This window comes from Schistocerca gregaria, chromosome 9 (assembly GCF_023897955.1).
Source record: "Schistocerca gregaria isolate iqSchGreg1 chromosome 9, iqSchGreg1.2, whole genome shotgun sequence".
Lineage (NCBI taxonomy): Eukaryota > Metazoa > Arthropoda > Insecta > Orthoptera > Acrididae > Schistocerca > Schistocerca gregaria.
Window position 1 is genome coordinate 88,833,156 of NC_064928.1, and position 24,361 is coordinate 88,857,516.

A 24,361-nucleotide genomic window follows, 5' to 3' on the forward strand; every position below is an offset into this window, starting at 1 on the left:
CTCCCCGCATGTAAGCAGCGCATATGGTGGTGGAAATAAACGGTTAAACGGTGACATTGGTCTACGGGTGACATACATCCATGGTGCAACCTAAGAATGCTCAGGACTGCTGTTAACTGCAGCTTCAAAAATGGTCAAATGGTTCTGAGCACTATGGGACTTAACATCTGAGGTTATCAGTCCCCTAGAACTTAGAACTACTTAAACCTAACTAACCTAAGGACATCACACACATCCATGCCCGTGGCAGGATTCGAACCTGCGACCGTAGCGGTCGCGCAGTTCCGGACTGAAGCGTCTAGAACCGCTCACAAACTCCTTTACCTTTTACCCAAATGAATACAGACTCATTTACAGATATTTTTCTCCTGTTACGAGTATATAAAGACAGAGCAGAAGTCGACATATAAGCAGATTTACCAAAGTCTTTATTAGCAAGTTCGGGCATATGGTAGGTGCGAAATGCAATAATGTCTCTGTCAACGAAACTTTCGAGTCCGGGAACATTTGGTACTCCAGAACATCCACGAACAATGGCTACAGTGAACCATCCGTTATCAATACCAAATGAATCATTAATATCTAAACTAAAATTAAGTCTGCAGCCACACCGACCGACAACTGCAGCTTCACAATCATACAAGCAGGGGGAGGACCACACAGTAATTTGGAAACGCTTAGAGGCGAACGAGGTCTGAAGAGTTGGTGGAGCTGTAAATAAGGTCTGTAATTTATGTGCTAATGCAACGCGAGAGCCGGCAACAGGTGGCCCCTAATCTCTCCTCGTACAGAATAGGCCAAGTTGCTTCGTTAAAAGGCACAAATGTCGCCGTTAAGTAGCCTGCACCAAACGATGGCGTTAAGATATTATCTACGGAGAAAGAGGTGGGGGAAGCGGAACGGGGAAGGTTTGTCTCAAATCTAGTCGTATACGTCGAACCTATCACAGCATGGAACCACGAGTAATTCGCAAATAAACTGTGTCGCCAATAAACCTTCTTAGTGTATTATTTGCAGGTTAGCTTTAATCTAAACAAACAGTTGACAAATATCATCATCATCATCATCATCATCATCATCATCATCATAATCATCATCATAATCATCATCATAATCATCATCATCATAATCATCATACCTGGACTTGTTGCTCACGCAGCAGTAATACAATTACGAGTCTCCAAAACAAAATTGTTGGCTGTTGTTTGTCAAAAATAATTCCCATGTTTCAACACTACAAAATTCTCTACGAATGCTGTGATGGAAAGCAACGCCACTAAGAAAAGGTTAACAGATGATGACACCTTTCGTTGATTCGCTAAGGAGACGGTGATATGCTGATTTTCATCACTAAGGATTAATGGTATTACACATAATGAATATTAATTACAGGGACGAACTTCAGAAGTTGATTCCTGACAGCAAAAGAAATTTTAAAAATGTTCATATCAATATACGTCCAGAACGGAGAGTGAGTCTGCGTAAAAAAAGGAAAATATAACATGGTGCTAATATATAATTAATAAACGGATATTTGCCAACGTCGATGGCACTGAACGCTAGATTCCACACGACACAGACGGTCTCCATTCCTTCCAAAGTAAGTAAGAAGGCCAGGTGGGGCTTGGATTCAAAAGAACAGCGTTCAACTGAGACATTTACACCGAATAAATTAATAAGATATGGACTGATCCCCCATGGTAAACAAAACAGATCAGAACACTGTTGCAAAATCAACGACAAAAGCATACCACATTTTTTAAGAAAGACGCACGATCTCCAAGATAAGCGGCGTTTTACCGAATACGAAACGTAGTGCGGATTTCCACATGCTTTTAATACCTTCCACAACAAAACTCTATCTGGAAATGTGACAGAAAAGTAAAACACACCAGCGGCAAAACGCAATCAATATCATCAGAATACAGAATTAAAGCTGTGAGGACGGGTCGTGAGTCGTGCTTGGGTAGCTCAGATGGTAGAAGAATTGCGCGCGAAAGGCAAAGGTCACGAGTTCGATTCTCGGTGGGGCACACAGTTTAAATCTGCCAGGAAGTTTCAGCTTTTAAGAAGACTGTGCAACAATGTTCACCAAAAAAGATCCGATCTGTGGCAGACAGGAAACTGGCTCTTCTACGACGACATCGCATATGAACATGCACATACAGCCATTTCTGTTGGACAGTTTTTGGCATGGTTCCGCTGCCCCACGCACCTTACTCTCCTGACCTGGCTCCACGCATGAAAGGGCACAGATCTGACAACATTGAAGAAGTGAAGAAAAATGTGAGGGAGGAGCTCTCAGCCATTTCTAAGGATGACTGCAAAAAATGTTTCGAACAGTGGAAACACCAGTGGGACAAATGTACTCGTTGTAATGCAGAGAATATGAAAGGGGATAAGGTTGTTTTGTAAACAATTTGAAAATACATAGCTTTTAAAAATAATTTCGGTTTTTCTTGGGTACCCCTCGTAAATACTTCTCAGATGCAAATTTCGGTGTCGACAAGAACCTCCCCTTAGACGGTCACTGAAAGCATGGAGTCTAAAATGGTATCACATGGGATTAACACGGCCGTAATCCAATTTACCGGGTGATCAAAAAGTCAGTATAAATTTGAAGACTTAATAAACCACGGAATAATGTAGATAGAGAGGTAAAAATGGACACACATGCTTGGAATGACATGGGGTTTTATTAGAACAAACAAACAAACAAAATTTCACAAAATGTCCGACAGATGGCGGTGGACAGCAAAACGTCAGTGACTGCGCATGACAACCGTGTATAAAAGGAGCTGTAATGAGAGAGAGAATCAGATGCGCCAGCAGTCGCAGCATGTTGACGTTACCTGAAAAGGCGCTTTTAGTGAACCTGCATTATCAGAATGGGGAATGTGCTAGTCCAGCGTTACGATCCTATCGCCATAGCAAGGGGGTTCGAACGGGTAAAGGTCCGTTGACAAATGCAGCTGTGGCGGGAAGTTCGAAGCCACGGGTTGTTTAGACGATAGATCCCGTAGTGGCCGACCGAGCACAAGGCCTAATGCTGCTGAGACAGTTCAGGCAGAAATGGAGGCTGTAGCGGGTTCGTCTATGCACGGGGAAGTCAGCGCTCGTGCAGTCGCACGTCGCACCGGCATTCCATACACTACTGTTTGGTTGGCACTGAGGCGTACCCTCCGATGCTATCCGTACAAAATACATCAGCTTCATGAACTGTTACCTGGCGATGTAGTGAAGCGGAGGGCGTTTGCGGTGTGGGCGTTTCAAAAGATGGTGGAATATGACGATTGGTTGGGTAAAGTGTTGTGGAACGACGAAGCTCATTTCACGCTCCGAGGGTCTGTCAACGCCCACAACTGTAGAATTTGGGCTACCGAAAATACTAGAACTTTCGTGGAAACTCCATTGCACGACCAAAAAGTCACGGTAGGGGTTGGATTTACCACACGTACCGTTATCGGGCCTTTTTTCTTCGAGGAAATGCGTGATTCTGGTTTTGTAGCTGCTACCGTGACGGGTGAGGGGGTACGCCGATATGTTACAGAATCGCATCATCCCCAGCCTGGCTGATAACACCTGCTTTTATGTAGGATGGCGCTCCACCCCATATTGCTAGACGCGTGAAAGATCTCTTGCGCGCGTCGTTGGTGATGATCGTGTGCTCAGCCGCCACTTTCGTCACGCTTGGCCTCCCAGGTCCCCGGACCTCAGTCCGTGCGATTATTGGCTTTTGGTTTACCTGACGTCGCAAGTGTATCGTGATCGACCGACTTCTCTACATCTACATTTATACTCCGCAAGCCACCCAACGGTGTGTGGCGGAGGGCACTTTACGTGCAACTGTCATTACCTCCCTTTTCTGTTCCAGTCGCGTATGGTTCGCCAGAAGAACGACTGCCGGAATGCCTCCGTGCGCGCTCGAATCCCTCTAACTTTACATTCGTGATCTCCTCGGGAGGTATAAGTAGGGGGAAGCAATATATTCGATTCCTCATCCAGAAACGCACCCTCTCGAAACCTGGCGAGCAATCTACACCGCGATGCAGAGCGCCTCTCTTGCAGAGTCTGCCACTTGAGTTTGCTAAACATCTCCGTAACGCTATCACGTTTACGAAATAACCCTGTGACAAAACGCGCCGCTCTTCTTCGGATCTTCTCTATCTCCTCTGTCAACCCGACCAGATACGGATCCCACATTGATGAGCAATATTCAAGTATAGGTCGAACGAGTGTTTTGTAAGCCAACTCCTTTCTTGACGGACTACATATTCTAAGGACTCTCCCAATGAATCTCAGCCTGGCACCCGCCTTACCAACAATTAATTTTATATGATCATTCCACTTCAAATCGTTCCGCACCCACACTCCCAGATATTTTACAGAAGTAACTGCTACCAGTGTTTGTTCCGCTATCATATAATCATACAATAAAGGATCCTTCTTTCTATGTATTCGCAATACATTACATTTGTCTGTGTTAAGGGTCGGTTGCCATTCCCTGCACCAAGTGCCTATCCACTGCAGATCTTCCTGCATTTCGCTACAATTTTCTAATGCTGCAATTTCTCTGTATATTACAGCATCATCCGCGAAAAATCGCATGGAACACCCGACACTATCTACTAGGTCATTTATATATATTGTGAAGAGCAATGGTCCCAAAACACTCCGCTGTGGCACGCCAGAGATTAGTTTGACGTCTGTTGACGTCTATCCATTGAGAACAACGTGCTGTGTTCTGTTTGCTAAAAACTCTTCAATCCAGCCACAGAGCTGGTCTGATATTCCGTAGGCTCTCACTTTATCAGGTGACGTTGTGGAACTGCTGAAAGACAACATACTACGCCAATACCTCACCACAACTTCGGACATGCTTTACAGTGCTGTTCACAACATTATTCCTCGACTACAGCTAATGTTGAGGAATGATGGTGGACATACTGAGCATTTCCTGTCAAGAACATCACCTTTCCTTTGTATTACATTGTTATGCTAATTATTGCGATTCTGATCAGATGAAGTGCCATCTGTCGGACATTTTTGGAACTTTTGTATTTTTTTGGTTCTAATAAAACCCCATGTCATTCCAAGCATGTGTGTCAATTTGTACCTCTCTATCTATATTAATCCGTGATTTATTCAGTTTTCAAATTTATACTGACTTTTAGGTCACCCGGTATTACTGATGGCAGTCACCCGGTATAACTGATCCCATTGGTGTGGTACCAACCTGTGGCGTAAGTCATGGCATTACGAGTGCCAGTACGTAGTATGGCATCCGTACAAAACTGTGGGACGACGTGGAGACATAACAGAATGAAGGAAAAGAGTTCTCGTATTTTGACGTGCAGGCAGGCAAACAACGAAGGAAATTTCTTGGCGCGTCAATTCGGATTGTCCAAAATGTGGCATTGGAATCGTACGACAGTCGCAGTCGTATAATACGGTCTAAGGACAAGGGTAAAAACATCCTAAGGGACATGGAGGTGTCGGTCATGAACCGCTGCTGGCAGTGAATGCGGGTATATCTCAACCAGTTCTCGAAACAGACATTTGGCCAGTTCTCCCAACGGAAGTTTGGAGTTCCGCAGCGAATAGTGCGAGGGGAACCGCGTGCAATGGACTTTTGGCATCGGGAAATTCCCGAACGGCCTCGGTCACAGCGGCAAATAAAGCTGTGCGTTTTCAGTGGGCTAATCACAGAAACTGAACAGTAGGTGGCTCGGGGTCTGGGTCGTATGGCGACTTTCCAGGCGTTTAATCAGCTCTGTATGGAGGGTTCAGTTGGAGCCACAGGTGGTTCTGTGACAGCCTGGGGGTATTTTTCTTACCATGGCTTGACTTTTCTCATAGGACTCGCCCTGCATTGTCTTTGTGACGTCAGACGAGCTACCTGTCATTTGTCATAGGCGTCTGCGTCCCGAAGGTTAGTGCCCACTGCTACAGGTGAAAGAAAGAGCAAGCAGAGAGGGAGGGGCTGCAGAAGCCGCCAGCATGCTGTGGGGTGTAGTGTAGTGTAGTGTAGTGGTGACTTACCTATGTAGGGTAGGCTGCGGGTGGGCGAGTGCGTGTAGCAGACCGGGGGCGGCGGGGGCGGACCTCCCGGCGGCTGCGCGTACCCGTAGTAGGCGGCCGGGGGCGGCGGCGGGGGCGGGTACGCGTCCACGACTGCGGCGGGGGGCGGCGGCGCGGGCCCGGAGGCGGACGAGCCGGTGCTGCCCGCGTACGCGTCGTGCACGGGGGCGTACGAGCCGCCCCCGGAGGGCGCGCCCGACCCGCCGGAGGCGGACGACGACGAGCCCAGCGGCACCACCTGGCCCGCCGCCGTGCTGCCGGAGGCGGAGGCGCCCGACGAGCTGCCGGAGGCCGGCTGGTCGTAGCCGGGGGCGGGCGCCGGCAGGTAGCCGCGGTGGTAGCGCTGCGCGGCGGCGGCGGCTGCGGCGGCGGCGGCCACCGGGGGCGGCACGGCCACCGGGGGCGGCGGCGGCGTCGAGTAGGCGGAGCTCTTGTGGTGGAAGTACGGCGGCGCCGGGTAGCACAGCTCCTGCGGACAACACGGCTCTCTGCAAGGCGGGCGTCGCGGAAATAGGAGGCGTCGCGACGCCGTCTCACAGTCCTACAGCATCGCCACAATTTCAAACTGTCTAAATTGAAAGACCGGGGCAGAGGGAAAGGGAGGAACATGATACGCAGATCTGTGGGGGCTTATAGAACATCACCAGGGGGAGCACTATTGGTCATAATGGGGCTCTGCCCCTTGGACATCAGAATTAGGGAGCAGGCCACGTGGTTCTGGGCTAAGAAAGGAAATGTAACGAAGATATAAGAGATTTTAGCTTCAAATGGCTCTGAGCACTATGCGACTTAACTTCTGAGGTTCGAAAATGGTTCAAATGGCTCTGAGCACAATTGGACTTAACATCTGAGGTCACCAGTCCCCTAGGCTTAGATCTACTTAAACCTAACTAACCTAAGGACATCACACACATCCACGCCCGAGGCAGGATTCGAACCTGTGACCGTAGTGGTCGCTCAGAGATTTTAGGCACTGAGGCCAGGGACAAGGGTGAGATTCGGCAAAGGGGTGAACAACTATGGCAAGAACTATAGGAGGCGGATGAAACAGGGCGTAGAACATATGAACTTATTCCAAACATTAGGGAACGATTAAAAATGAAACACTTTGAACACACCAGAGGACTAATCCATTTTCTCACTGGACATGGGCCTTACCCGACATACTTACAGGGTGTTTCAAAAATGACCGGTATATTTGAAACGGCAATAAAAACTAAAACGAGCAGCGATAGAAATACACCGTTTGTTGCAATATGCTTGGGACAACAGTACATTTTCAGGCGGACAAACTTTCGAAATTACAGTAGTTACAATTTTCAACAACAGATGGCGCTGCAAGTGATGTGAAAGATATACAAGACAAAGCAGTCTGTGGGTGCGCCATTCTGTAAGTCGTCTTTCTGCTGTAAGCGTGTGCTGTTCATAACGTGCAAGTGTGCTGTGGACAACATGGTTTATTCCTTAGAACAGAGGATTTTTCTGGTGTTGGAATTCCACCGCCTAGAACACAGTGTTGTTGCAACAAGACGAAGTTTTCAACGGAGGTTTAATGTAACCAAAGGACCGAAAAGCTATTCAATAAAGGATCTGTTTGAAAAATTTCAACGGACTGGGAACGTGACGGATGAACGTGCTGGAAAGGTAGGGCGACCGCATACGGCAACCACAGAGGGCAACGCGCAGCTAGTGCAGCAGGTGATCCAACAGCGGCCTCGGGTTTCCGTTCGCCGTGTTGCAGCTGCGGTCCAAATGACACCAACGTCCACGTATCGTCTCATGCGCCACAGTTCACACCTTTATCTATACAAAATTCAAACGCGGCAACCCCTCAGCGTCGCTACCATTGCTGCACGAGAGACATTCGCTAACGATATAGTGCACAGGATTGATGACGGCGATATGCATGTGGACGGCTTTGTCAATAAACAAAACTGGCGCATATGGGGAACCGAAAAGCCCCATGTTGCAGTCCCATCGTCCCTGCATCCTCAAAATTACTGGTCTGGGCCGCCATTTCTTCCAAAGGAATCATTGGCCCATTTTTCAGATCCGAAACGATTACTGCATCACGCTATCTGGACATTCTTCGTGAATTTGTGGCGGTACAAACTGCCTTAGACGACACTGTGAACACCTCGTGCTTTATGCAAGATGGTCCCCGGCCACATCGCACGGCCGACGTCTTTAATTTCCTGAATGAATATTTCGATGATCGTGTGATTGCTTTGGTCTATCCGAAACATACAGGAGGCGGCGTGGATTGGCCTCCCTATTCGCCAGACATGAACCCCTGTGACTTCTTTCTGTGGGGACACTTGAAAGACCAGGTGTACCGCCAGAATCTGGAAACAATTGAACAGATGAAGCAGTACATCTCATCTGCATGTGAAGCCATTCCGCCAGACACGTTGTCAAAGGTTTCGGGTAATTTCATTCAGAGACTACGCCATATTATTGCTACGCATGGTGGATATGTGGAAAATATCGTACTATAGAGTTTCCCAGACCGCAGCGCCATCTGTTGTTGACAATTGTAACTACTGTAATTTCGAAAGTTTGTCTGCCTGAAAATGTATTGTTGTCCCAAGCATATTGCAACAAACGGTGTATTTCTATCGCTGCTCGTTTAGTTTGTATTGCCGTTTCAAATATACCGGTCATTTTTGAAACACCCTGTATGTCGGTTCGGGAAAAGGGCCACACCCGCGTGTGAATGAGGTGAACCGGAGGGCACTCCCATCGGGATTAGCTCGATGGGCAAGGCACTAAAGTAGGTTTATATTTACATTTCTGACACACTTGTGACGCTGCAGGCAGTAGAATTAGTTAAGATCTTAGGAATTAAATACTAACACTAGTAAGAATAGCTGCCCATTGTAATTAGAGTATCGCTGTCGCTCACAATCCACTACATTGTAATTAGCTTCAAATTGTATCTAACAAACTTACAAATTAAGACCCACTAATCATATAAGGAAGTGGGTTATATTGTATAATTATTATTATTGATGGTTAATAAAGATTTTTTTAAAAATAAAGGGGAGACACTGACGATATCGGCTGCATCGGCAGTTTGTGCAGAATCAGCGGCGACGAGTGAAAATGTGTGTCGCACCGGGACTCGAACGCGGGATCTCCAGCTTACTAGGAAGTTGCGTCAACCCTTCCATGGATAACATTCATTTTTTTACAGATTTTTAAAATATTAAGGTGATAACGTTTTCTTTTCAGACCCATTATTATATTTTCACCACCGAAATATTTTTTAAGTTCTCAATTTTTTCACAACAGGAAGTGGGACACATATGTCCCATGAACCAACGCGACATACCTGTTCTGCTGACTGACTGATTTGGTAATTTTTTTTAGCCATAAACTGGATTTTGTGGGGAATCAAATAACTACAAATTATACATGCATGTAATCTTTTTATTTGTGCAGAGCCAGTGTGAAAAATATTCATTACATTTCAGTTTTCATGATACATGACCAATACTTACAAAACTTTACATTCCATGAGACTTGGAAAAACATGGTGTGGCACAAGGTGGTACACCACAAGCAGTGCAAACAACTTTTGTTCTCAGAATGAGATTTTCGCTCTGCAGCGGAGTGTGCGCTGATATGAAACTTCCTGGCAGATTAAAACTGTGTGCCCGACCGAGACTCGAACTTGGGACCTTTGCCTTTCGCAGGCAAGTGCTCTACCAACTGAGCTACCCAAGCACGACTCACGCCCCATCCCCACAGCGTTACTTCTGCCAAGATCTCGTCTCCTACCTTCCAAACTTTACACAAGCTCTTCTGCGAAGCTTGCAGAACTAGCACGCCTGCCTTTGCAGTGTAGTCCCGATTTTTTCTCAGGTTCAGTACAGTCGTCCCTAGATGACAGCATCGTGCAGAGCTGGCTAACATATATCCAGACACTCGAACTGGAGCTCAAAGTTAGTGGGACATATATGACCCATCAACCATGAAAGGGTTAACCACTGCGCCACCCGGACACAGCGTTAATGGCAAATGCGCTACCTTGGCACCTTTCCCTGTCCCTGGCTGACCCGTACTCCCACCTTGCCCCACCTATCGGAAGTTCCTGTCTACCTTTTGCATGCCCGCTAATTTTTAGAGCGCTACTGGAGGCCCAACGTAAATCTGCATACACACTGAAGCTTGTGAATTAAATGTCCATGGAGGCGAATCCGTTATATGAATGTTTAGTGTATATTCTTTCGGACATTTCCGAGAGAACAAAGACCACAGATTCACGTTACTTCATCTGTTTGCAAAAATTCCGAAAAAATGTTAAATATCTCTACTTTAGTCTAGAATATACTGAAGAACTTTCGAAAAGAAAATTCTTGCCAACTACTAAGAAAAAAAATAAAAAGTAACCATTCAAGAAATTTTGAACAAACATTTTTTTTTGCTTCGAGTTGTGGGAAAAACAGAACCAATGACATACCTCGATTGAAAATAATGTGTGAACATTCTCAAATCAATTGAAGACATAAAGTCTGAAAATGAGTCCGTGATCATATTTTTGGCACTTCATTTTACCGGTCCGTCTTGATCACAAAAATTTTGTTACCTTTCACTACGACCGGTTTCGGCTACTGACATCTTCAGATCACAAAATATTTTGATGTAGTGTCAACGTCAAACTAAACACGTAGGTACATAGTAAGTGCTCTTACTATGTACCTACATGTTTAGTTTGACGTTGATACTACATCAGAATATTTTGTGATCTGAAGATGGCTGTAGCTGAAACCGGTCATAGTGAAATGTAAAAAGAAAATGTGATCAAGACGGACCTTTAAAACAGAAAAAAACATTCTCGATGCTTATACATGGATGTGATATATATTTTATTGTGAAAACATAAAACTATTCCGAGGTAAGAAATAAAGTAACGTCAGGGGTGTGAAACTGTACCGCCTCTGTAACGAAAAATGTCGTCGCTAATGAAGCAGCGTTCCGTTGGACCTTGTAAAAACATCCGAAAAGAAAGATGTCAAGAAAGCTACGAAATTAATTTTGGTAATACCTGGGGTGGCATTGTTGTACCGTGCCATCTACTAACGCATTTTATTTACGTCACACTACGACCGCGCCAGGACGCCAAAACTTGTACGCTGCCGCCAGGATTTCAGTTCGGAGGGCTTGCATTTTTATGATCGAGAATGTTTTTTACCTCCAGAAAATTTATCTGTAGTTCTTACTGACCCTATGTCACTGCAATCACCAGCCAAATCGCCGATATACGCTGTATAAAAGTAACTGTAGGTGCTTTGAGGCCGATGTTTCCGTTCAAGTCGAGCAACATTCATTTTGGTCTGTGGTTTTGTGAAACGCAGTAGTTGGTCAATGGAATAGTGGTCCCAGGTGGTGACGGACGAGTCCAGGTATAGTCTGAACAGTGATTCTCGCCGGATTTTCATCTGGCGTGAACCAGGAACCACATACCGACCCCTTAGTGTCCTTGTAAGGGACCTTTATGGAGGTCGTGGTTTGATGGTACGCACGTACACCCCTGCATGTCTTTGACAGAGGAACTGTAACAATCAGGTGTACTGGGACGTCATTTTGCACCAGAATGTCCGCCTTCTCAGGGGTGCAGTGGGTCCCACCTTCCTGCTGATGGACAATAACGCACGGCCCCACCGAGCTGCCATCGTGGAAGAGTACCTTGAAACCGAAGACATAAGGGGAATGGAGTGGCCTGTCTGTTCTCCAGACCTAAACCCCATCGAGCACATCTGTGATGCTCTCGGACAACGTATCGCTGTACGCCTTCAAACCCCTAGGACACTTCAGGAGCTCCGACAGGCACTGGTGTAAGAATAGGAGGCTATACCCCAGCAGCTGCTCGACCACCTGATCCAGAGTATGCCAACCCGTTGTGCGGCCTGTGTACGTGTTCATGGTGATCATATCCCATACTGATGCCGCGGTACATGCTCAGGAAACAGTGGCTTTTTGTAGTACATGTGTTTTGGGATGGTTTTCTCAACGTACCACCAATACCGTGGACTTACAGATCTGTGTCGTGTGTGTTCCCTATGTGCCTATGCTTTTAGCGCCAGTTTTGTGCAGCGCCACGTTGTGTGGCACCACATTCTGCAATTATGCTTAATTCTTTCCGCCCTTTACGAACACTTCGTCCACTACCAAACACACGCCAGTGCACTGTTCAACGGAAGACTGAAACTACACGTGAACTCACGATATCGCACGGAAACACACATATGACTCTGACCTAACGCACTGGTAATAGCGTACACGCGGAAACAAAAGTATGTGGCGAGCGAATCACAGCGCTTAGCGCCGGCGGACCAAAGGGAACGGGTGTGACCTTGAGGTGTCTACTCGTAATTTGGTGACCGCCGCTCCAATGTTGTAGTTATAGTCACGATAGCTATCTGGAAGGAGTATATAAAGGGTCTTTACAAGGACGATGCACTTGAGGATAATATTATAGAAATGGAAGTGTTGATGAAGATGAAATGGGAGATATGATACTGCATCAAGAGTTTGACAGAGCAGTGAAAGATCTGAGTCGAAACAAGGCCACGGGAGTAGACAACATACCATTAGAACTACTGATGGCCTTGGGAGAGACAGTCCTGACAAAACTCTACCATCTGGTGAGCAAGATGTATGAGACAGGCGAAATACCCTCAGACTTCAAGTAAAATATAATAATTCCAATTCCAAACAAAGCAGGGGTTGACAGATGTGAAAATTACCGAGCTATCAGTTTAATACGTCACAGCTGCAAAATACTAACGCGTATTCTCTACAGACGAATGAAAAAACTGGTAGAAGCCGAACTCGGGGAAGATCAGTTTGGATTCCGTCGAAATGTTGGAACACGTGAGGCAATACTGACCCTACGATTTATCTTAGAAGAAAGATTGAGGAAGGGCAAACCTACGTTTCTAGCGTTTGTAGACTTAGAGAAAGCTTTTGATAATGTTGACTGGAATACTCTCTTTCAAATTCTGAAGGTGGCAGGGGTAAAGTACAGGGAGCGAAAGGCTATTTACAATTTGTACAGAAACCAGATGGCAGTTGTAACAGTCAAGAGGCATGAAAGGCAAGCAGTGGTTGGGAAGGGAGTGAGACAGGGTTGTAGCCTCTCCCCGATGTTATTGAAACTGTATATTGAGCAAGCAGTAACGGAAACAAAAGAAAAATTTGGTGTAGGTATTAAAATCCAGGGAGAAGAAATAAAAAAATTGAGGTTTGCCGATGACATTATAATTCTGTCAGAGGCAGCAAAGGACTTGGAAGAGCAGTTCAACGGAATGGACAGTGCCTTGAAAGGAGGGTATAACATGAACATCAACAAAAGCAAAACGAGGATAATGGAATGTAGTAGAATTAAGTCGGGTGATGCTGAGGGAATTAGATTAGGAAATGAGACACTTGAAAAAGTAAACGAGTTTTGCTATTTGGGGAGCAAAATAACAGATGATGATCGAAGTAGAGAGGATATAAAATGTAGACTGGTAATGGCAAGGAAAGCGTTTCTGAAGAAGAGAAATTTGTTAACATCGAGTATAGATTTAAGTGCCAGGAAATCGTTTCTGAAAGTATTTGTATGGTGTGTAGCCATGTATGGAAGTGAAACATGGACGATAAATAGTTTGGACAAGAAGACAATAGAAGCTTTCGAAATGTGGTGCTACAGAAGAATGCTGAAGATTAGATGGGTAGATCACATAACTAATGAGGAAGTATTGAATAGGATTGGGGAGAAGAGAAGTTTGTAGCACAACTTGACTAGAAGAAGGGATCGGTTGGTAGGACATGTTCTGAGGCAGCAGGGGATGACAAATTTAGTACTGGAGGGCAGTGTGGAGGGTAAAAATCATAGAGGGAGACCAAGAAATGAATACGCCAAGCAGATTCAGTAGGATGTAGGTTGCAGTAGGTACTGGGAGACGAAGAAGCTTGCACAGGATAGAGTAGCATGGAGAGCTGCATCAAACCAGTCTCAGGACTGACGACCACAACAACAGCTATCTGGCCGTACTTCTCCCTGCAGCAAAACGCCAGTGGGAGCTGTACTAGCATGGACGAGTCCCAATGTGTCCACGTCCGCCGCGCAAAAGCATCCTCCCATTTCAAGTTACGGATGCGGCAACCGTCCGAGGAAGAACAGGCAGACCATTTGCGTCTCTCAGTCTGCGATAAAGGTCAATGCCACGCTGCGTTGCAACCGGTAACTACAAGAACCTCTTGGTTCCAAAAATTTCGAGCTAACAGGAACACGAACGCGAACCAACCATGGTTCAACTCCTTCCCACTTAACATCGCATAAGAGTCAAAAATAAACCTTTATGTATCAGAAGGAACAAGAAAGGGATGTCAACCACCAGCTGTTTTACTGCAGTTTATTCAAAGCACAGAACAGCTTACTGCAGATATTTGTTAGACTGAAGATGCCTCTTCCAACTAGGGTTCATGATGTCATGACGATCCTCAAACGTACGAACTCCTTTTTCTTTTTTATAAGCGAGTGTAACGTCTATATAAGAAATTCTTTGTTCTATCTGTGCTTGCATGAACACACTAATCGCCTAGTGAATGCTACCACATCAGCGTTGAGTTCTTTTTATTTTCCATCCTATCTCCAACTAACGAAGTTTCGTTAGCCGTATATCTTGTACCTCTGTGAACATTGTGACATAATTTAAAATCTTGTTCCGCCTTTTTATGTTACGGCTAGCTGACAAACCCGGCATTTTGCCGATTTTCTATCGGAAAAGGAAGCAAAAATGAACCGAGTTTGCAGTGCAATATCAAAAAAAATTGTCCCCAACTATTCATGAAAATACTATTGAAATTAATAAAACAGTCGTACAAAGAAATATGCATAATGTACAAACGTACACTCCTGGAAATGGAAAAAAGAACACATTGACACCGGTGTGTCAGACCCACCATACTTGCTCCGGAAACTGCGAGAGGGCTGTACAAGCAATGATCACACTCACGGCACAGCGGACACACCAGGAACCGCGGTTTGGCCGTCGAATGGCGCTAGCTGCGCAGCATTTGTGCACCGCCGCCGTCAGTGTCAGCCAGTTTGCCGTGGCATACGGAGCTCCATCGCAGTCTTTAACACTGGTAGCATGCCGCGACAGCGTGGACGTGAACCGTATGTGCAGCTGACGGACTTTGAGCGAGGGCGTATAGTGGGCATGCGGGAGGCCGGGTGGACGTACCGCCGAATTGCTCAACACGTGGGGCGTGAGGTCTCCACAGTACATCGATGTTGTCGCCAGTGGTCGGCGGAAGGTGCACGTGCCCGTCGACCTGGGACCGGACCGCAGCGACGCACGGATGCACGCCAAGATCGTAGGATCCTACGCAGTGCCGTAGGGGACCGCACCGCCACTTCCCAGCAAATTAGGGACACTGTTGCTCCTGGGGTATCGGCGAGGACCATTCGCAACCGTCTCCATGAAGCTGGGCTACGGTCCCGCACACCGTTAGCCCGTCTTCCGCTCACGCCCCAACATCGTGCAGCCCGCCTCCAGTGGTGTCGCGACAGTCGTGAATGGAGGGACGAATGGAGACGTGTCGTCTTCAGCGATGAGAGTCGCTTCTGCCTTGGTTCCAATGATGGTCGTATGCGTGTTTGGCGCCGTGCAGGTGAGCGCCACAATCAGGACTGCATACGACCGAGGCACACAGGGCCAACACCCGGCATCATGGTGTGGGGAGCGATCTCCTACACTGGCCGTACACCTCTGGTGATCGTCGAGGGGACACTGAATAGTGCACGGTACATCCAAACCGTCATCGAACCCATCGTTCTACCATTCCTAGACCGGCAAGGGAACTTGCTGCTTCAACAGGACAATGCACGTCCGCATGTATCCCGTGCCACCCAACGTGCTCTACAAGGTGTAAGTCAACTACCCTGGCCAGCAAGATCTCCGGATCTGTCCCCCATTGAGCATGATTGGGACTGGATGAAGCGTCGTCTCACGCGGTCTGCACGTCCAGCACGAACGCTGGTCCAACTGAGGCGCCAGGTGGAAATGGCATGGCAAGCCGTTCCACAGGACTACATCCAGCATCTCTACGATCGTCTCCATGGGAGAATAGCAGCCTGCATTGCTGCGAAAGGTGGATATACACTGTACTAGTGCCGACATTGTGCATGCTCTGTTGCCTGTGTCTATGTGCCTGTGGTTCTGTCAGTGTGATCATGTGATGTATCTGACCCCAGGAATGTGTCAATAAAGTTTCCCCTTCCTGGGACAATGAATTCACGGTGTTCTTATTTCAATTTCCAAGAGTGTACAAGCGTAGAATTTGTGAGTTTCTGCTAGCTGGGCACAGCTGCTTCGCCTGTCTAGAACGCGATTTTGTAATCGTCTTTACGGTAGTGTCTCTTCATAGCTCTACAGACGACTTTTGTTATCGCTTACGGCCATTTGCGCTTCACAGTTGAAAGCAGTTTTGCTGAAGGTGACTCGACTGTAGGAGTGTCTTAGCTGTATAGTGGTAGTGTGTTAAAACTTCATTTTTCCCATGTATCTCAGTGTTTACGACGTCATATCTACTGAACAATGCATCGTACAATGATGCATTTGTGTGCGCAGATTCAGCGGGATATGTGGACAATGCCTGCGAAATATGTAGAGTTAGCAGCACAGAACTAATAAATTTAAACGTCATCCACAGTGCAACTGTCGCATCTAATCGTTTGTGACGTAGTAACTCTTGAACCATGATAGGTAGATGGACCTTACCCAGACAGCGATTGTTGCTTGACAGTAAGGGATATGTGAACCAAAGGTGGTTGAAATTGGTCGAGTGGTTTCGGTGTAGACGTCGAACTTATATGCATACATACATACATCACACACACACACACACACACACACACACACACACACACACACACACACACTTTTATAATTTGTATAAATTTCTCTATACATCATCATTTTTCCCGGCTTCCCCCTCCCCCCTTCCACAGCTTCCTCCACGCGGCGCAGATCGCTCACCTCAACTGCCTGCGTCTTGTTATCCCATGTGAACGTGTGCGAAAGTTTCAGAAATATATGCGTGGGTACCAGCCCGGTATTCGTCTAGTGGTATGTGGGAGACAGCCCCCGCCCGAAGCATTCGATCCGGGACCGGCGCGTCTCCCCTATCTCGAAAGCGGTGTGCTAACGCGTGCGGCTATCCTGCGGGTTTCCGATTTTATATATATGTTTAATATTTTTACCGAACTATTAGCAGTACGGTGCAGTAGCCCGAAGGCAAATAAAAAAACTAAAATAGTTCCGTAAAAATTTGTGCCCGTCACTAGGACACTTTCCCCGAAACGTATATTACGCCTATTTTAAAGAAAAAACTTAACTCTAATTCTAATTGAAAATAAAAACAGACTCTTTGCACAGTTGGAGACGCTTTATGTATCTATGTTAGACGTGAATTTTACAATTTTTCCCGATTTTTTTAAGGCTATAGGAAGTTAAAAGTTCGTACTTGTTATCATTTAAACGTTGAAGAGAGAGAGAGAGCGAGAAGACTGTACTGGTTCTTTATTTACGTGACTACTAGCGCACTCCAGCCCCAGTTCTCGATGCCAGTAATATCTTAGTACTTTTCTGCGAAGTAACAGACATATTTTTGTGACAATATTCACATTTGGTTTTATTAATGTATAGGTAGTCCGATGTATCGATATATTACAGTGATATGGTTCTTGTGTGTATTCATTTCTGTGAGACTGTCTTATTCTTTGACTTACTTGTAACCGTTTTGGCGCGAATGCGCACTGAGCAGTCTTTTTTTTCACTTTGCAGAAGTTAAGTTGTTATTTCGCTTTGTAAAAGAACAGTCAAGTCTCGTGTTTGGTTAAAGTGGAAATTAAATATGTGAAGATTGATACAAAACTGTTTTCTTGATTATGTGACGATTAAGAAGAAGTATATGTGAATATACAAGAGGTTTAATAAAAATGTGGATCGTGAGCACCAAGTCAAAAATTATTTCTACCATACCATTGTTCTGATCTGGAATTGTTTGATCATCAAGAATTTCCTGAAAAACGTATTTGTTAGGTCTTCAAATGTTGCTAAAATACGGATCTGGACCTTCTAGCAGTCGAAGTGGAATCACCCTACAATCAACAAGTTTAGCAATAACAACTTCGACGAAATCTACGTGGGAATCCATTCAAGATAAGTGCCAAAATTAATGACTTTTTTACAGTGACTTCATTATTTCCATTCTGACGATACCATCCACAGTCAATAACTTTGTTGTTGCCCGATAAAGCGAACATATGCTGCGTGTGTAACATTATTAATCTGATTTCTAACCTACTTTGCAAGTGGTGGTATTGTTAGAAGACGAAGAGCGTAGTTTTCCGAAGCTTATACATAGCAAACGCAATGCGATGTGCATCTTTTCGGAGGACCAGTTGTGAAGCGTGGTATTTTAGTAATCACGCTTTTCGGTGAGTCAATAGCTCGGGAGATATAAAGGGACAATTCTGAAACCACACATGTTGGTTATTGGAAATCAGAAAATTGCCACCAGCCCCTTTTAATAACGCTATTTATTCACATAAATAACGCAGTTACCGGTTTCGGACCCACAGACTCGTTATCAGGCGGCTGTTCACATTAAGACGCACATTTGTTATTGTTTACATTAGTTTTCACGTTTTATTCCCCTTGTGGTGAAAATTTCTTTGGTGGTGCCCTAAAAACACAAACAAAAAAAGGGGGATAAAAAGTCTAAATTAATCTAAAAAAATAATGAATGTGTGCCTTACCACGAACAGCCGGCTGATGATGAACCTGTGAGTTCGAAAACAGCAGATTTGAAACTATTTCACGGAGGGAAAATTTCATCCTCTGCAGATTCAGGTTAACTCCAGCACTGAGTAAAATGAAGACTGGATTTCTCTACCTGCAGATCGTCGCTACAGCATTGCTGCCAACCTTGAGAAAAGGCTGCCAGTAATCACATCCCAAATATGGAGGAGGGTCACCCTCTCCCGAAAAATTTTAAAAATTACAAGCCTGATGTCGGCCCCTAAACGCTATATTTCAGACGCCTGCCGACAGTAATCCAAATTACTGTTTCTAATTAAAAAAACTTCTTCAGCCTTAATGTCACTCACTGCTGCCCCCGCCATACATTCATTTTTGACTCACAGAAAGCATGGTAATTTTTTTGTTCTCACCGTCTTTTCGTATGGAAATGAAGTCACATGCTGACGCCAAAGTTTTCCAAAGTCAGAGAACGATTCCTGTTGTTGTTGTTGTTGTCGTTGCGGAATTCAGAAATGTGAGCCTTATTTTGTTTTTACAATACATCACTGCTGCTGGTGCGAAGTAACGCAGCATTTTTTTTATACGGTGTCCTGCTTCTGTTCAATATTTTTATAATTATCACTTCGAACATTGTGAAGGAACTCCTCTGCCGCACAGTATGTGACAGGTTCGTAAATTTTGCTTCTTGACCGCTCCACTTCGTAAAGGAACATATGTAAAAACAACATGCAACACTACAGAGAGAGGGGAAAAAACGAACATCGGCAGTCCAGTACTAGCTGCGAACAATGACGCGGAACTTGTTTCGAATTCAGTGTACATGCGCTTTTACTAAACCGTGGTACGGAATCATTCATAGACAGGTTCACTGCATACTCATTAAGGAAATAATTACAATCTATAAAACATTTTAGTGGCGTAAGGTTAGCGAAATGCAAACAGCGCTTTTCGAATATTTATGAAGCACGTGTTTTTTGCGGATTTTCTATGGCAGCGCCTGCAGGCTGCAGGATTACTTGTCGCTACGTCGCATATTGCCTCTTAAATGCCAGATGTCAAATATTTTAAATCAAAAGACACACTCTCTCCTGTCATCTTCCCCACCCCCCAAAATCCACACCCACCGTGAACCTTGGTGTCGTGGGGTGGTTTGCGTGCCTCAGCGATACAGATAGCTGTGCCGTAGGTTCAACCACAACGGAGGGGTATCTGTTAAGACGTCAGACAGACATGTTCATTAACCTTTTCAGTAATTGCGGGGGCAACAGTCTGAATGATTCACTGATCTGGTCTTGTAACAACAACCAAAACAGCCTCGTTGAGCTAGTACTACGAACTACCGATCATCATCAGTGTTCTGCCTAAGGGCAGGTTTTCACACGGTAGTTCTCCAGGCTGTCCGGTTTTCTGCCATCCTCTTCAGGTCTGCATAATTTCCTCTTTCCTTTATGTCGTCTATCTTCTTGTATCTCCTCCTTCCTCTCAGTCTTCTCCCACAAACCAATCCTTCCAAAGCATCTACTAGCAAGCACTCCCTTCTCAATGAATGTACCAACTAGTTCTTTTTCCTTTCTCTTACAGCCTTCAGCAGACATCATCTCTCACCAACCCTTTCCAATACTCTTTCATTGCTCACTCTTTCCATCCAGCTTATTCTCTCCATTCTCCTCCACATGTACATCTCAAATGCTTTTAGCCTTTTATCATCCTCTCGTCTCAGCATCCATGTTTCTTCCCCATACAGTACCACACTCCAGACAAAACATTTGCCAAGCCTTTTCCTTAGTCTCTCATCTAATTTGCCACATAAGAGTCTCCTCTTTCTGTTGAATGCCTCCTTTGCTATGGCAGTTCGAGTTTTCACCTCCTGGTGACATCTCAAGTCTTCAGTTACTGTGCTTCCGACATATTTAAATTCACTTACTTGGCTAATGGTAGATTGTCCTATTTTAATATTGGACAGTCTGCGTCTTGTACTGATGACCATACTCTTTGTTCTTGCTGTGTTTATTTGCATCCCATATTCCACTCGCAGTACATGGTATGTGTCTCTATGTGAAAGATTCCGGACTACCGAAAGCAAGGCGAAACTACAGCTGTAATTTTTCCCGAGGGCATGCAGCTCCACTGTATGGTTAAATGATGACTGCATCCTCTTGCGTAAAACACTGCGGAGGCAAAACAGTCCCCCATTTGGATCTCCGGGCGGGGACTACAGACGAGAATGTCGACATCAGGAGTAACAAAACTGGCGTTCTACGGATTGGGGCGAGAAATGTTAGATATCTTAATCGGACAGGTAGGTTGAAGTTAGAAATAGTGGGAATACACGGTTGTTATACATACACGTAGCGCTAAAGTAGAAGTGGCTTTAATAATGAATAAGGAAATAAGAATGGGGGTAAGCTACTATTAACAGCATAGTGAAAGCATTATCTTAGCCAAGATGGACACGAAGCCGACAACTACCAAATCAGTACAAGTTTATATGCCAAGTAGCTCCGCAGATGACGAAGAAATGTATGATGAGGTAAAAGAGATCCTTCAGATAATTAAAGGATACAAAAATTTAATTGTGATGGGAGACTAGAATTGGATAGCAGAAAAATGAAATAAAGGAAAAATAGTAGGTGAATATGGAATGGACCAAAGGAGTGCAAGAGGAAGCGCTTAATAGAATTTAGCACAGAGCTTAATTTAATCACAGCTACCATTTGGTTTAACAACCATGATACAAGGCTGTATGCGTGTAAGAGACCTGGAGACACCGATAGGTTTCAGACTGATTATACACTGAAGCGCCAAAGAAACTGGTATGGCACGCGTATTCAAACACAGAGATATGTAAACGAGCAGAATATGGCGCTGCGGTCGGCAACGCCTATGTTGTCAGGTATTCAAGATTTAAGTGAGTTTGAACGTGGTGTTACAGTCGGCGCAGGAGGGATGAAACACGCGACCTCCGTGGTAGCGATAAGGTGCGGAATTTCACGTACGAACATTTCACGAATGCACCATGAATATCAGGAATCCGATAAAACATCAAATCTCAGGAAAAAGATCCTGCGAGAACTGAACCAACGAAGAATGAAGAGCATCGTTCAAAGTGACAGAAGTGCAACCCTTCCGCTAATTGCTGCAGATTCCAATGATGGGCGATCAACAAGTGTCAGAGTCCAAACCATTCAACGAAACACCGCTGATGTGCGCTTTCGGAGAAGGCCCTCTATGACTGCACGACACACAGCTTTACGCCTCCCCTGGGCCCGTCAGCACCGACATTGGACTGCTGATGACTGGAAACACGTTGCCTGGTCAGAGGAGTCTCGTTTCAAATTGTAAAATGATTCAAATGGCTCTGAGCACTATGGGACTTAACTTCTGAGGTCATCAGTCGCCTAGAACACAGAACTACTTAAACCTAACTAAAGGACATCACACACATCCGTGCCCGAGGCAGTATTCGAACCTGAGACCGTAGCGGTCGCGCGGCTCCAGACTGTAGCGCCTAGAACCGCTCGGCCACAGCGGCCGGCGTATAATGGTAAGACAGAGATTTCAGAACCAAGTTTTAAATTGTAAGACATTTCCAGGGACAGATGTGGCTCTGACCACAATTTACTGCTTATGAACTGCAGAGCAAAAAAAGGTGGAAATTTAAGGAGATGGGACCTGGATAAATTGAAAGAACCAGAGGCTGTAGTGAGTTTCAGGAGGAGCATTAGGGAACGACTGACACGAAAAGGGGAAAGATATACAGCAGAAGAAGGATGCGTAGCTTTAAGAGATGAAACAGTGAAGAGAACAGAGGATAACGTAGTTAAAAAGGCAAGTCCCAGTGGAAATCCCTACATAGTACAGGAGGTATTAATTTTAAGTGGAGGAAGTGGAAAAGTTAAAAATGCAGCAAATGAAGCAGGTGAAATGAATTACAAACGTTTAAAAAGAGGGTGACAGGAATGATAGGAAGTGCAAAATAGTTCAGCAGGAATGTCTAGAGAACAAATGTAAGGATTTCGAAGCGTATTTCACTACAGTGAAGAGAATCAGCGGTATGAACATCAAGAGCTCAGATGGAAAACCAGTCCTAAGCAAAAAAGGGAAATTTCAAGATGGGAGGAGTATATAGACGGAGATGCAACTGAGATTAATGTTACAGAAATGGAAGAGAACGTAGATGAAGATAAGATATGAGATACGATACTGCGTGAAGAATTCGACAGAGCACTGAAAGACTGACGTCCAAACCAGGCCCTAGGAGTAAACATTTCGTGAGAACTACTGATAGCGTTGGAAGAGCTAGCCAGGACACAACTCTTCTATCTGGTGAGCAAGATGTATGAGACAGGCGAAATGACTACAGACTTCAAGACGAATATAATAATTCCAATTCCGAAGAAAGCAGGTGCTATCAGTTTAATAAGTCATGGTTGCAAAATACTAACACGGATTCTTTACAGATGTATGGGGAAACTGGTAGACACCGAGATTGGGGAAGATCAATTTGGATTCCGGAGTAATGTAGGAACATGCCAGGCAATACTGACTCTGGGACTTCTGATAGAAGATAGATTACGGGAAGGCAAACCTACATTTATAGCATTTGTTGTTTTAGAGAAAGCTTTTGACAATCTTGACTGGAATTCTCCTTTTGAAATTCTGTATGTAGCAAGGGTAAAGTACGGGAAGCGAAAGGCTATTTATACAGAAACCAGGCGTCAGTTGTAAGATTCGAGGGGTACGAAAGAAGCAGTGGTTGAGAAGGGAGTGAAGACAGGGTTGTAGCCTATCGCCGCTGTTATTCAATCGGCACATTGAGCAAGTAGGAAAAAAATCAAAAGAAGTATTTGGATTGGGATTAAAGTTCAAGGAAAAGAAAAAATATACCTTGCGGTTTGTAGATGACACCGAATTCTAACGGAGACAGCAAAGGACTTGGAGAGGGTCTTGAAAGGAGTATACAAGTTGAACATCAACAAAGAAAGACGATGATAATGGAATGAAGTCCAATTAAATCGGATGATGCTGAGGAAATTAGATTAGGGAACGAGACACTTAAAAGTAGTAGGCAGATGGTCGAAGTAGAAAGGATGTAAAATGTACACTGCCGATAGCAAGAAAAATGTTTCTGAAGAATAGAAATTTCTTAACACCGAATATAGATTTAATGTTACGAAGTCTTTTTTGAAGATGTTTGTCTGGAATGTACCGATGTATGGAAGTGAAACACTGACGATAAACGCTTTAGTCAAGAAGAGAATACAAGCTCGTGAAATGTGGTGCTACAGAAGAATGGTGACGAATAAATGGGTAGACCGCCCATCTAACGAGGAGGCACTTAACAGAACTGGGGAGACAGGAAACTTGTGGCAGGTCTCGACCAAAATAAGGAATTTGTTGATGGGACTCATTGTGAGACATCACGGGATCACCTATGTAGTACTGGAGCGAAGATT

At 45.0% G+C, this 24,361-nt stretch overlaps 1 protein-coding gene across 1 annotated transcript in view; it reads right to left on the reverse strand.

Moving 5' to 3' along the window:
• LOC126291576 (basic proline-rich protein-like) overlaps positions 1-24,361 on the reverse strand; it is a 297,308-nt gene that overhangs the window by 72,174 nt on the left and 200,773 nt on the right. Inside the window, exon 4 of the mRNA XM_049985111.1 lies at positions 6,043-6,550. Coding sequence (XP_049841068.1) covers positions 6,043-6,550 — 508 coding nt within the window. The remainder of the gene's footprint in view (positions 1-6,042; positions 6,551-24,361) is intronic.